The 15242-nt window shown below is 41.8% G+C and overlaps 1 protein-coding gene across 6 annotated transcripts in view; it reads right to left on the bottom strand.

Moving 5' to 3' along the window:
* The window catches only part of ZNF618 (zinc finger protein 618), a 35207-nt gene that overhangs the window by 14584 nt on the left and 5381 nt on the right, over positions 1-15242 (bottom strand). For 5 of the 6 annotated variants that reach the window (XM_053473312.1, XM_053473310.1, XM_053473313.1 and 2 more), the window contains exon 2: positions 1038-1281. In XM_053473312.1, coding sequence (XP_053329287.1) covers positions 1038-1281 — 244 coding nt within the window. Of the gene's footprint in view, positions 1-1037; positions 1282-5477; positions 5573-15242 lie in introns of those variants that run through there. The other variant, XM_053473314.1, reaches the window with a different exon arrangement.

The raw sequence follows: 15242 nt of genomic DNA, 5'->3' as shown, positions 1-15242 counted from the left end.
GAGAAAACGTCATTTCTGCCACTCCATTTACTGAACTAAATGTAGAAAAAAAAAAAAGCTGCTACAATTTTTTTAATATAACAAAAAGAAAAACCTGAAGCAATCCAGCGGCGTAACTATCCGCATAACAAATACATTTTATTCATTCAATCCGTAGAACGTTCCGCGGGAATCTTACGCCACAAAATATTTCATACAGGCATAAAATGCAAATATATAAAAGTCTTATTCTTTAAAAATCATTTTTGGGGATTTAAAAGATCTGATGGGATTTATTTAAAAAAATTCCAGCACATAAAAATGTCTTTTTTTCTATAAAAAAAGGTTATTTTAACCAAGAGGGCTTTTTTTTATTATTAAATGGAATTAAAGTTAATTATTTCGTGTCCCGTCTGCGAACGTTCCTCTGAAATATGGGTGCAATTTGTGTTTCCGCTGAAACGACAAAAAATATTATGGATCGTGCCGGCGATTGCCCTAAATATGTTTTTATGTAATTGCGCGATTATATTCCGTGGCCCGAGGAGACGATCCACGAGTCCAAAAACAAATGAAAAAGGGACGATTGCTGGAAGGGAAGCGCGGCTGCAAATGAAAAGAATCCGTTCTGTTGTCTGAAGCGGCCGCCATGTTCACACTCTCATTTATTCCGAAAGCGGAGAGACGGCTGACCCAGTGGGGGGAGGGGTATCCAGGAGATTTCGGGTCGGCTGCGGCCGCCGATAAATATATTTCTGTATTTCTCCTAATTTTAGGCCGCTAATCAGTCGGATTGTTTGAAAACATTTGGTTTAAGAATGTTGGGGAGGCTCGGCCGGCGGCAGCCTGTGGCAGAGCCAGTATTATGTGATCAGTCTCCTGCTGTGAACTTCTCTCCCTCCCCTCCATCTTTACGACGGCTGCCCGAGCCAATCAGCAGCAGTCAGCAGCTTCACACCGCTCTCTCCTGTTTGAAAGATATGATGCCGTTGTGGCCCCCTCAGTGATTCTGTGGGGTAAGACGTGGGAAGTACCCCGTGTCGCTGCCCAATACTCACCAATGTTCTGCTGGTTCCGGTTGTCTCCGATCACCACGCAGATCTCGGCGGGCACCTCGTCGGCGCCGGCGTTCATCTTCTTCTTTTTGGACTCTTTGCTGTTCTCCTGCCACACGACGGCCTGGATCACCTCCTCCGAGCGCTCCTTCTTCACGGCCACATCTTGAGTCGTCATGGTCTGAGGTCTCTGGAGTGAGCGCAGTCTGCCAGGGTTAGGGATGAGTGAACGCTCCCTGCACTCTCCCTGCGGAACGAGAGCGGGCGATAGGATTAGTCTGAGGAGCGCATTCAACGGCAACATTTCACGCCAGAAACGGCAAGTAACACACATTCCCCGTATCAACCCAAAAGTAAAAAAAACAGATGACAAGCTTCCCCGGACAAAACACAGCCGCCCTCAGCAACGAAATTCTACAGAAATGCAGAAAAATAAATATTTATCTAATAAATGGAGAAATATAAATCTGTTATTATATAATAAATGCAGAAAAATAAATATTCATACAATAATTGGAAAAATATCAATATGAATTTATATAATCAATGGAGAAATATAAATATATATTATATAATAAATGGAGAGATACAAATCTTTATATGATATAATAAATGGAGAGATATAATTATGTATTTACCGTATATAATAAATGGAGAGATAAAAATATTTATATTACGGTATATAATAAATGGAGAGATATAAATCTTTATATTATATAATAAATGGAGAGATATAATTCTGTATTTACCGTATATAATAAATGGAGAGATATAAATATGTATTTACCGTATATAATAAATGGAGAGATAAAATACGTTTTTATATAATAAATGGAGAGATATAAATCTTTATATTATATAGTAAATGGAGAGATAGAATTCTGTATTTACCGTATATAATAAATGGAGAGATATAAATATGTATTTACCGTATATATTAAATGGAAAGATATAATTCTGTATTTACCGTATATAATAAATGGAGAGATATAAATCTTTATATTATATAATAAATGGAGAGATATGATTATGTATTTACCGTATATAATAAATGGAGAGATATAAATCTTTATATTATATAATAAATGGAGAGATATAATTATGTATTTACCGTATATAATAAATGGAGAGATATAAATCTTTATATTATATAATAAATGGAGAGATATAATTATGTATTTACCGTATATAATAAATGGAGAGATATAAATCTTTATATTATATAATAAATGGAGAGATATAATTATGTATTTACCGTATATAATAAATGGAGAGATATAAATCTTTATATTATATAATAAATGGAGAGATATAATTATGTATTTACCGTATATAATAAATGGAGAGATATAAATCTGTATTTATACAATGAATGGAGAAACATAAATATGTACTTATATGATAAATGGAGAAATATAAATCTTTACATTGTATTTTATAGAAATAATAATAGAGAAAAGTTGATTGATTTATTAGATTTTCCCCCCGGATTATTCTATGATTGAAAATTCTTATTAACCCAACGTGATCATTTGATAATTAAAATAGAGACGGGATAATTGTTTATTTGCTAGATTTTTCCGCTCGCCGGGGAAGGAAAGTTCCCCGTTTACGTGGAAACGCGATAGAATACTTGTCGTTGCGCCCTGGAGTGTGTCCGGGAGGGCTGGAGAGGGCCGCACACACTCTCTCTCGGCTGTGACTCGGTTGCGTGGGGTGGGAAATGTATGAAGCGCTCGGGGGGATTTTCCGTTCATTTATAGAAATGTTTCCGTGGACGGCTTCGTGGGGGGGGTTGGGGGGGCGGCCGTCGGCGACGGGATTTACATGAAATATTTTGGCTAGTTACATTTTCTCAGCAAATAATTCTTACGAAGTTTATGCAAATATTTCAAGGGGGGGGCGGCGGAGAATTTTCCAATTCAAAGTTTGCCCCAAAATGAACGCGGCCGGCCACCAAACAACAACCCGGCCACGCGCTTCACATTCACGGAACCCCCTGCCGTTACTATACATCGCGCATGTTCTCAGCCGTTGGTCTCGTCTTAGATTCAGGAGCCGTATGTCTATCCCATGCATGTTTAATACCCTCACTGTATTACCCTCTACCACCTCTGCCGGGAGGCTGCTCCACTTTTAAAACCCCAATTACAGGGAATAACATTAATGAGAAGAAGAAAAAAAAATAGTGAATTCCTTCTTAGGGCCGGGAAGATAATGAATTCGAATCGTTCTGAATATTTTACTGTCTGTAATTAATGCGGGACGGATCTTATCTTTATTCTCAGCACTTCTCATGACCTTAATATTTATTAGCAGCCCAAGTGACGGCGCCAAACAGAACCCGTCGGCGGGATCTCCGCTGTACAATGTGTTATTATTATTTATATATCGCCGTCATACTCCGCAGCACTGTACAATGTGTGTTATTATTATTTATATATCGCCGTCATACTCCGCAGCGCTGTACAATGTGTGTTATTATTATTTATATATCGCCATCATACTCCGCAGTGCTGTACAATGTGTGTTATTATTATTTATATATCGCCGTCATACCCCGCAGCGCTGTACAATGTGTGTTATTATTATTTATATATCGCCGTCATACTCCGCAGCACTGTACAATGTGTGTTATTATTATTTATATATCGCCGTCATACTCCGCAGCGCTGTACAATGTGTGTTATTATTATTTATATATCGCCGTCATACTCCGCAGCGCTGTACAATGTGTGTTATTATTATTTATATATCGCCGTCATACTCCGCAGCGCTGTACAATGTGTGTTATTATTATTTATATATCGCCGTCATACTCCGCAGCGCTGTACAATGTGTTATTATTATTATTTATATATCGCCGTCATACTCCGCAGCGCTGTACAATGTGTGTTATTATTATTTATATATCGCCGTCATACTCCGCAGCGCTGTACAATGTGTGTTATTATTATTTATATATCACCGTCATACTCCGCAGCGCTGTACAATGTGTGTTATTATTATTATTTATATATCGCCGTCATACTCCGCAGCGCTGTACAATGTGTTTTTATTATTTATATATCGCCGTCATACTCCGCAGCGCTGTACAATGTGTGTTATTATTATTTATATATCGCCGTCATACTCCGCAGCGCTGTACAATGTGTTATTATTTATATATCGCCGTCATACTCCGTAGCGCTGTACAATGTGTTATTATTATTTATATATCGCCGTCATACTCCGCAGCGCTGTACAATGTGTGTTATTATTATTATTTATATATCACCGTCATACTCCGCAGCGCTGTACAATGTGTGTTATTATTTATATATCGCTGTCATACTCCGCAGCGCTGTACAATGTGTGTTATTATTATTTATATATCGCCGTCATACTCCGCGGCGCTGTACAATGTGTTATTATTTATATATCGCCGTCATACTCCGCAGCGCTGTACAATGTGTTATTATTATTTATATATCGCCGTCATACTCCGCAGCACTGTACAATGTGTGTTATTATTATTTATATATCGCCGTCATACTCCGCAGCGCTGTACAATGTGTGTTATTATTATTTATATATCGCCGTCATACTCCGCAGCGCTGTACAATGTGTTATTATTATTATTTATATATCGCCGTCATACTCCGCAGCGCTGTACAATGTGTGTTATTATTATTTATATATCGCCGTCATACTCCGCAGCGCTGTACAATGTGTGTTATTATTATTTATATATCACCGTCATACTCCGCAGCGCTGTACAATGTGTGTTATTATTATTATTTATATATCGCCGTCATACTCCGCAGCGCTGTACAATGTGTTTTTATTATTTATATATCGCCGTCATACTCCGCAGCGCTGTACAATGTGTGTTATTATTATTTATATATCGCCGTCATACTCCGCAGCGCTGTACAATGTGTTATTATTTATATATCGCCGTCATACTCCGTAGCGCTGTACAATGTGTTATTATTATTTATATATCGCCGTCATACTCCGCAGCGCTGTACAATGTGTGTTATTATTATTATTTATATATCACCGTCATACTCCGCAGCGCTGTACAATGTGTGTTATTATTTATATATCGCTGTCATACTCCGCAGCGCTGTACAATGTGTGTTATTATTATTTATATATCGCCGTCATACTCCGCAGCGCTGTACAATGTGTGTTATTATTATTTATATATCGCCGTCATACTCCGCAGCGCTGTACAATGTGTTATTATTTATATATCGCCGTCATACTCCGCAGCGCTGTACAATGTGTGTTATTATTATTATTTATATATCGCCGTCATACTCCGCAGCGCTGTACAATGTGTAGAAAGCAATATACCCCGAATGTATTATTTGACCTTAAAGGTCTGTAAGGTTGGGTGTAGGAGACGCTCCCCGCCAGCCCCCGGCTGATTGCACTATACTTAGACGTGTTTACCTTTAATCACTTCCTGACAGGAGCGCAAATTACCAGAGAAAATCCTCATCACCGCCAACGAGGGCCGCGTCCTGACGACACGTTATCCTGTGGGCCGTCATGCTCCGCAGCGCGGTACAATATATTATTATTTATTGATGTATATATATCGCCATCATATTCCGCAGCGCTGTACAATATATTATTATTTACCGTATTGGCTCGAATATAGGCCGCACTTTTTTCCCCCACTTTAAGTTTTTAAAGTGGGAGTACGGCCTATATTCGGGGTCTAGCGCCCGACGCCCGGGACATGCAGTCCCGGGTGCCGGGCAGGCAGCGGGGTTAAGATACAGATCCCCCGCAGCGGTGCAGGGGACCTGTATCCTTCTCCCCGATACGCTCAGACAGCCTCCCCTGCCAGCACTTCCCACGGGGGGGGGGGGTGCCGGCACGGGAGGTTATCTAAGCGTTTTACCTCTGCCCACCCCCGACTTACCGGAGCAGACTCCCGGGTGTCTTGCGGGGCCGGCGGGAGACATCTACGCAATACGCGTATGCAACTTCCGGTACCGGTACCGGAAGTTGCATACGCGTATTGCGTAGATGTCCCTCGCCGGCCCCGCAAGACACCCGGGAGTCTGCTCCGGTAAGTCGAGGAGGGGGGGCAGAGGAGGACAGCGGCAGCGTATCGCGGGGAGGGAGGACAGCGGCAGCGTATCGCGGGGAGGGAGGACAGCGGCAGCGTATCGCGGGGAGGGAGGACAGCGGCAGCGTATCGCGGGGAGGGAGGACAGCGGCAGCGTATCGCGGGGAGGGAGGACAGCGGCAGCGTATCGCGGGGAGGGAGGACAGCGGCAGCGTATCGCGGGGAGGGAGGACAGCGGCAGCGTATCGCGGGGAGGGAGGACAGCGGCAGCGTATCTCGGGGAGGGAGGACAGCGGCAGCGTATCTCGGGGAGGGAGAACAGAGTGGCAGCATGTTTTTTTTGGTGCTTTTTTAAAGAAAAAAAACTTTTTCTTTAAAAAAGCACCAAACTTTTAGGGTGCGGCCTATATACGGGGGCGGCCTATATCCGAGCCAATACGGTATATATCGCCGTCATGCTCCGCAGCGCTGTACAATATATTATTATTTATTGATGTATATATATATCGCCGTCATATTCCGCAGCGCTGTACAATATATTATTATTTATTGATGTATATATATCGCCGTCATGCTCCGCAGCGCTGTACAATATATTATTATTTATTGATGTATATATATCGCCGTCATGCTCCGCAGCGCTGTACAATATATTATTATTTATTGATGTATATATATCGCCGTCATGCTCCGCAGCGCTGTACAATATATTATTATTTATTGATGTATATATATCGCCGTCATGCTCCGCAGCGCTGTACAATATATTATTATTTATTGATGTATATATATCGCCGTCATGCTCCGCAGCGCTGTACAATATATTATTATTTATATATCGCCGTCATGCTCCGCAGCGCTGTACAATGCAGTAGATATATAAACATTAAACTTAATATACAATTATTCGTAATAGAAAAGTATTTATTAGTGAAACGTGGCGTCTCGGCCAGTTCCGGTGCCGCCATTTATTGTTTCCATGGTTTCCGTTGTGAACAGAAGATATCCGATAATCTGATGCTTCTATGGCCAGGGTGGAAAAACATCCTCGCTCCCTGATTAAACCCCGCCCATTCTGATCAAGCTCCGCCCACTAATTACTAGCTGTGCCCACACTTGTCCCAAGCAAAACCACAGAACGACCAAAAATAATGTTTATGCAAAAAAATTATGTATTTTAATTCAGCTGCCAGGAAGGTTATTCGGAGGAATATATTCTCGAAAATAGTCTGAAAAACGGCTCAAACGGGATGCAAAAACCCAAATTATTCTTCTTAAATAACAGAAAATCATACAAGTTATGTAGCTGTGCCACGTACCGGAACCACCACAAAATTACATCCGATTCCAGCAATTTACTAAAAAAGTATAAATGTAAACAGTATAAATGCCTAATTTAAGAAAAACTCCCTCAATTTTACCACTAAATAAATAAATAAATAAAGAAGCACATGGATGGATCCTAAGATGGTTTCGACTATGACTGCACCCTTTTCAATGAAATGAATTTTTAGTTTTTTTCTCTCTGAAACACTGCTTTAAATTAGAACTAAAAATAAAAAATACAAATAAATGTAAAAAAAAAAACCCAGCTGGGTTTGGGGGAAATAATTTGAGGGAAATTCCTGTAACGCAGGAATCGGTCGGCTGCAATTTCCCTTCCCTGCCAATGATTCTTTGGAAATAAAACCTTTTTTAATTTAAATGCTAATGCGCTGAATTAAATTTTAATAACGGAGGAAATTGAAAAGCGGAGCTGGAATATTGGAAATAAATCCGAGCAGAAACAGCAGAAATTAAGAATTCTAGCATGCGGGGCGAGGGCCGTTAAGCTATTTTATAGGATTACATTTTTTCATTTTTGAGCGAAGCGGAGATCGGATCTCGCTGACTGCGGAGTATTAAATCCGCAGAGCCCTGATTTATTATCCTCTCTCCCCCGGGGGGCCGACCTCTCTTTCATGTGGAAATATTTCATAAATTTCAGGACGGCATAAATTCTTCATTTAGAGTTCTAGAGGTCGCGTTTAATGTACTCGCCGAATTCACCAACATTAAAGGAAGATCAGCCGGGGAAAACAAAAAAAAAGAAAAAAACATTAAAAACACCGCGTTTCTCCCAAAACCATGCCTTTTCTCACAATTCAGCATTTTTTTTTTGTCAGCATTGTGACTGAAATGCAAATGAAAAATCATGAAAAAAATAATATAAAAAAAATATAGATTTCCACAACAAATCCCAAAGCTCTCTTTTTTCTATTTATAAAAAACAAACATATTTCTATATAGAAATGCGCCATTCCGGAGTAATTACCCCCCCGGAGGTTTATTTTAAGGGGGTTATTAGGGGGGTTTACGCTGTTGCAGCGCAGGAGATATTCTAATAAATATATCCATGGAGGTCGCCGAGAAAAATTCCACCCCGACGACAAGTAAAACGCCGGCGAACGCCGATACTTACGGCCGTGTACATATATTTTACTGATAACCCCCGAGCGTCTCCGTTCCCTGCCACGTGCGGCGGCCGCGTCCGTCTGCCGAAGCCGCGTCCGTCTGCCGGTCCCAAAAGAAGGTGACATCGGCAAAAAGTCCCCAAAAAAACCCCAAACCATAAAGAGGTGAAGCGGCGATGATCTGTGTAACCGCATTCCGTCGCCGTGCAGGCAGCTCTCACCCTAAAGGTGAGGCTGGAAGTTCCCACCGCCCCGGGGGCCGAGCCGATCTGGATTCTGAGAGGGTAAAATCCTCTAAGGGCCACACCTTCCCTTCAGGGGTTTGAAACCAACCGGGGGGCCCTACGAAGCCCAGCAAGCTACTGCGGCGGGGGGAGCCGCACACAGCAAACCTCTCCGACCCCCCAAAGACGCGTCTAATTCAGGAACATCTAAAACTATATTCCCACGCAAAGACTTTGGGCTCCCTCGCCATCATCGCACTGGAAATACCAGCTCGTGTTTCGGGGATTTATCTGCCCCATCGCTGGGTAAGAGTAGGAAGGTTGGGTAGAAGAAGGGTTGAACTCGATGGATGACCGGAGGAGATCCCGGGTCCCTCGCGTTCCAGCTTGGAAAGTCATGGTCGGCTGAGACGTCGGAGGACATAGACTTCAAGATAAGGCAAGGTTTAGTATAAAGGGTCGTTGCTCTCCGGATCTCCGATGCGCTGATCTCTGACCGGGTCGTGGAGGAGACCAGAAGAAGCTCTCAGGAGGAGGGTTCTCCTTCTGCCTCCATCTCCTCCATCTTCAGACATCGGAACCCTTAAAGCATCGACATAATATCCAGATCGCCACCTACTTCCGACTGACCTCCACAAGCAGAAACATATGATGAGTCCCTCCGGTGGATTCCTGTCCTCTAGAACCCTGTTCTAGATTACACAGGAACACTTCTACCCCCCCAGGTCTTTCCAGGGTACACAAACACTTATATTTATATTGACCAATCACACTGATCCCATAAACCCCTCCCCCGATTACAGGCGCCCTCGGTAGACATCCGGAACGTGACGAGGTGAAGAAAACGCAACGCGCTTAACGGCGCGTCAAAGAATCAGCCACAAGAGGAGGCCGGTAATCAGGATCCGTCTCATCCGATCGGCCAAAGTTTGGAGCGAAGCCGGAGATTCTGTCTCTGCTGTCTGTCAAGGGCCCAAAACGATCTCCGTCACGGTGAAATCTGGGTCAGCGGCTCCCGGGGGAGGCAATGTGCTACTTTACGTGGAATAATACCTGTTATTTTTAGACTCGCTATACATATGAATGTCACCCAAATGAGTTTAACCCAATCCTCGCCATCCTGTCGCATCGGTCGGTTGTGAAATAACCCGGCAGGAATCGGGTCTCAGAAATGGATGATTTTCGGGGTATTTTTTTAGAATAAATTCCAGTCCAGCTGCCGCTCTAGAACCCGTCTCCCTGGCGCGGCACGTATCAAGATACTCCTGGCACCGGTTTTTCCTGCATGCCACGACAAAAAAGTCAAAAACAGAAAAAAGTGAAAGAAAAAGGAAGATTTTATTCTAATTTTATAAAATGATGACTTTCTTATATAAAGTATAATCCCGGCGGAGGGAGACGCCGGTCATTAGAGTGCAGAGTTCTGCTGTCTCTTCTCGCGCTTTGCGGGTCTGTCAGACTCTGAAATAGACGGTGAACTTTTACCCTCTATCTCCAGAATTAGAGCGCTGCGTGCGAGGATGAGCGCACACTCTGCGGGGGTTATAACAGAATATCTCGTGTACATGGAGCTACCTTGCTTGTCCGTCACGATATTCTATGCTGGGAATATTCCGGATTACGAGCTCTACACCCAGAAACCAGCCCCGGCTTCCCAGATCCAGCCTCGGCCAACGAGATCCAGCCCCGGCCAACGAGATCCGGCTTCCGAGATCCAGCCCTGGCCAACGAGATCCGGCTTCCGAGATCCAGCCCCGGCCAACGAGATCCGGCTTCCGAGATCCAGTCCCGGCCAACGAGATCCAGCCCCGGCCTCCGAGATCCAGCCAACGACATCCAGCCACGGCCTCCGAGATCCAGCCCCGGCCAACGAGATCCAGCCCCGGCCAACGAGATCCAGCCAATGACATCCAGCCCTGGCCTACGAGATCCAGCCAACGACATCCAGCCACGGCCTCCGAGATCCGGCCAACGAGATCCAGCCTCACCCTCCGAGATCCGGCCAACGACATCCAGCCCCGGCTAACGAGATCCGGCTTCCGAGATCTCTAATCCCGGCCGGATCCAGCGACCGAGCTCTACCGACGCGTTCCACCAAGCAGGAGCGGCAGGGTTTGGGGGGAATCTCTCCGGCAGAGGCCACCAAATTACTTACCAATCACTTCAACCATAAAAAATGATATTTCCGCTGATTGCCGGGGAGAAAAAACGAAAATATCTATTTAAGTTTTAAAAGTGCGTTTTTATCGACAATTTCCAGGCGAAAACTGACAATTTCTCCTAAAAGCAGCGAATACGGCTGCGAAGAAACAAAGAGCGTCATTTATTTGTTCCTCTAATGTCACTAATTTGGAGCTGAAAATGTAATTTATATGTAAATATCACATATCCCCTTTACACCCCTCCCCCGCTGCTCCGCATACTGACCCAGTGAGCTGACCCTGAAACGCGTTAAATATTAACCCTTTAACAGCCCGCAGAGAAGATTTTATTCCCCAAATCTCTTACCCAAACGGCTCTGACAACGGTCGTCATGGAATTCTTGGCTTGTCATTATTTCATTGAGTCACCTGTATTCAAGCAGGGAGATCAGCCATAACATACCGGGGCAAAAGCAACAACTGGGATTATGGATGATTTTGTTAAATGCGTGATAGGAATAACTGCTAAACAGCGTTGCCTGACCTCCCCAGAGTGACTGCCCAGGGGGCAATAATGGGGAGAGGGCTCAGGGGAAGCGCTCAGAGGTCATTATTATTATTTACTGTTTTATATAGCGCCATCAAATTCCGTTGCGCTGTACAATTGTGCAACAAACCGGCAGCAGGCAGACGGGCGCCGCTGTTACCGTGACGATGCCCTGCAGGGTCAATAAAAGACCGCGGCCATATATCTCCTAGGCCTCCTTCCCACGGCCTCTTATACCTCCGCGCATGTTCCACTTATCAATCCGCGTGCCTTTCGCCTATAAACCCACAAACCGGTTATCGCCTACACAGCGGGAACGGTATTTATAGCGGGAACGGTATTTATAGCAGCCCCCCCTCCGCCGTCACTCCGATGACTTTTTTTTTTGTGACCGGGGATGAAATGCGAAAGTTTTTGTGAGTAAGTGATTGGGATGTGAGTGTAAATCCGAGCGCAGGGCGGATATTATTACTCCAAACAAATCACATATATGTGAGAAATTTTTATTAAAGATTTATTTTCTGCTATTAAATTTGCAGAATTTCGGATTCTTTTTTTTAAGCTGGAATTAAAACTGTGAATTATTCCTCCCCTCCTTCCAAAAAGGGAGCCGAGGTATCTGAGGGCATCCGTTCCCCGCGGGCTCGGATTATGGGAGCGGAAAATGCGTCTTTGTTAAGAATCTGGTCATTAATTAGCATTTTTCTTTCGGTTTAATCAGAAAGCTGGGCCGGGATGAATGAATCGGATGTGACGGGCGGCCGGCGGGCGACGGCTTGGAGCTGGAGTCATAATAATAATAATAATAGTAATAATAATAATAATAATAATAATAATAATAATAATAATAGTAATAATAATAATAATAATAGTAATAATAATAATAATAATAAGCGGTGCCCAGCGGCCAGCGCCTCAATGCTTTCATTAGATTTCCGTTATAGTAATGGCCGTATCTGGGACCTCCCGGGATTTGCCCCCGAATCTCATGGTTTTGCCCCAGTCTCAGGGTGACGGGGCAGATTACGGGGGTCACACAGTCGGGAGCCGCCTCCTTCCTATCCCCCCCCCACCTACGGACGCGACTTCATTATCTCTGGACTTTGGACTGAGATACTCGCGAGTGACGGCGGGGGAGGGGCGGGATGTATAGAGGGGGGCGCCGGGGCATATGGGCAATTAGGGGATGTATATCACGCGTTACGGTAATTATATTATATATATTATATAAATATTATAGCAAAGCGTCGGATATCATACAGCCCGGAACGCACAGAACGTCAGGAACATAAGCAACGTGCGCCACACTGCGAGGTTATGAATGGCGGTAAATATTGGAACCAAAAAGCCCTTTATTTCAACAGCAGTTACCAAAAAATAAAGTTTCTGCCCCAAAGAGGCAGACAGAGCGTAAGATATTCTGCGCAGGACGGCTCCGCGGTAGGAGAAGCGCCACGTTCTGCCGCCCCGAGGAGACACTCAGCGGTAAAGCGATTACGGTCCGGAAGCGATCATCTTCCCGACCCTCCCGGCATTCACAGGCTGGAGGCGGCCGGCGCGCGGTCCCCGAAAACGAAGAATTATTACTTTATTCCCGACATACGGCCCCGAAAACGAATAATAATTATTACTTTATTCCCGTCATACGGCCCCGAAAACGAATAATAATTATTACTTTATTCCCGTCATACGGCCCCGAAAACGAATAATAATTATTACTTTATTCCCGTCATACGGCCCCGAAAACGAATAATAATTATTACTTTATTCCCGACATACGGCCCCGAAAACGAATAATAATTATTACTTTATTCCCGTCATACGGCCCCGAAAACGAATAATAATTATTACTTTATTCCCGTCATACGGCCCCGAAAACGAATAATTATTATTACTTTATTCCCGTCATACGGCCCCGAAAACGAATAATTATTACTTTATTCCCGACATACGGCCCCGAAATTATTATTACTATTATTATTACTATTATTATTATTATTACTATTATTATTATTACTATTATTATGTATTATTATTATTATTACTATTATTATCATTATTATTACTATTATTATGTATTATCATTATTATTATTACTATTATTATTTATTATCATTATTATTACAATGTATTATTGTTATTATTATTACTATTAATATCATTATTATTACAATGTATTATTGTTATTATTACTATTATTATTATTATCATTATTATTACAATGTATTATTATTATTACTATTATTATGTATTATCATTATTATTACAATGTATTATTGTTATTATTATTACTATTAATATCATTATTATTACAATGTATTATTATTATTACTATTATTATGTATTATCATTATTATTACAATGTATTATTGTTATTATTATTACTATTAATATCATTATTATTACAATGTATTATTGTTATTATTACTATTATTATTATTATCATTATTATTACAATGTATTATTATTATTACTATTATTATGTATTATCATTATTATTACAATGTATTATTGTTATTATTATTACTATTAATATCATTATTATTACAATGTATTATTATTATTACTATTATTATGTATTATCATTATTATTACAATGTATTATTGTTATTATTATTACTATTAATATCATTATTATTACAATGCATTATTATTATTACTATTATTATGTATTATCATTATTATTACAATGCATTATTGTTATTATTACTATTATTATTATTATCATTATTATTACAATGTATTATTGTTATTATTACTATTATTATTATTATCATTATTATTACAATGTATTATTGTTATTATTATTAATTGCAAGACATTATTCGTTTGGTTAATAAACAGATCTTTACCTCTTCACTTCTGTAGCCAAAATCCGAGAAAAACCACCCGATTCCTTAACTGGAAAGAGTTATTATTTTTAATAAATTGGGGATTACAAAAAAAGGATTGAAATTCTCTAAGTTGCGATTCACGCCGGAAGAGGCAGAAAATTAATGCGCGGGAAAGCGGAGGATCCGACCTCATTGCGCCTCCTGGTCGCCGGCCAACAGATCCCCGCTATAAACGTAACATTTTCCTTTCCATGACAATTTTACCCGCTGGGCTCGTGCGGGAGAGACGCCGACGCACTCCATGCCATCTATTTATAATCCGCTCGCCCCGGCGCCTCGCTGCAGAATACTCAAAATATCACATTTATAAAAAAAAAAAATCCGCATTTCCTCGCAGGTTCATCGATTCTCTAGCGGATGCATTCATAAAATCATTTCAAATGTTTACTCGCAAACGCAATTCCTGAATTTCAACACAAAATGTGAAACGGTGACAGCGGATCCTGCCTACAAAACCACAGAAACCGACGGAAAAGTCACAAAACTTTCATAAAATTCATCGGATTCAAATTCCACATCCAAATTCCTGGAAAATTCTCCAAATAAAAATTCGGAATAAAATAGGAACGAGAACGTCGGCTCCCAGAGGAACAAAACATTGGCAATAAAAATAATTCACAACGTTCGGTTCGGGGCCCCGGGGAGCGGACAGAAAAAATCTTGCGTTTTTAGTGGATTTTTCCCGTGGAATTTCTGAGCGCCCAATAAATAACAGATGGCTTCTCTTCATGCGCCGACCGGACTGACAACTTAAATCCGCTGAAAATCTTTCTTTTCAGAAAGAATCCGCTTTGTAAAGGATTCGAAAAAAATGTCGATTATTACAGAGTGAAGCCGGGGGGGAATAAAGTCTCCGGAAACAGCGGATTTTATGAGGT

Source organism: Spea bombifrons, chromosome 8 (genome assembly GCF_027358695.1).
Source record: "Spea bombifrons isolate aSpeBom1 chromosome 8, aSpeBom1.2.pri, whole genome shotgun sequence".
In the NCBI taxonomy this organism is placed as follows: Eukaryota; Metazoa; Chordata; class Amphibia; order Anura; family Pelobatidae; genus Spea; species Spea bombifrons.
This window is presented reverse-complemented; position numbering and strand designations above follow the sequence as displayed.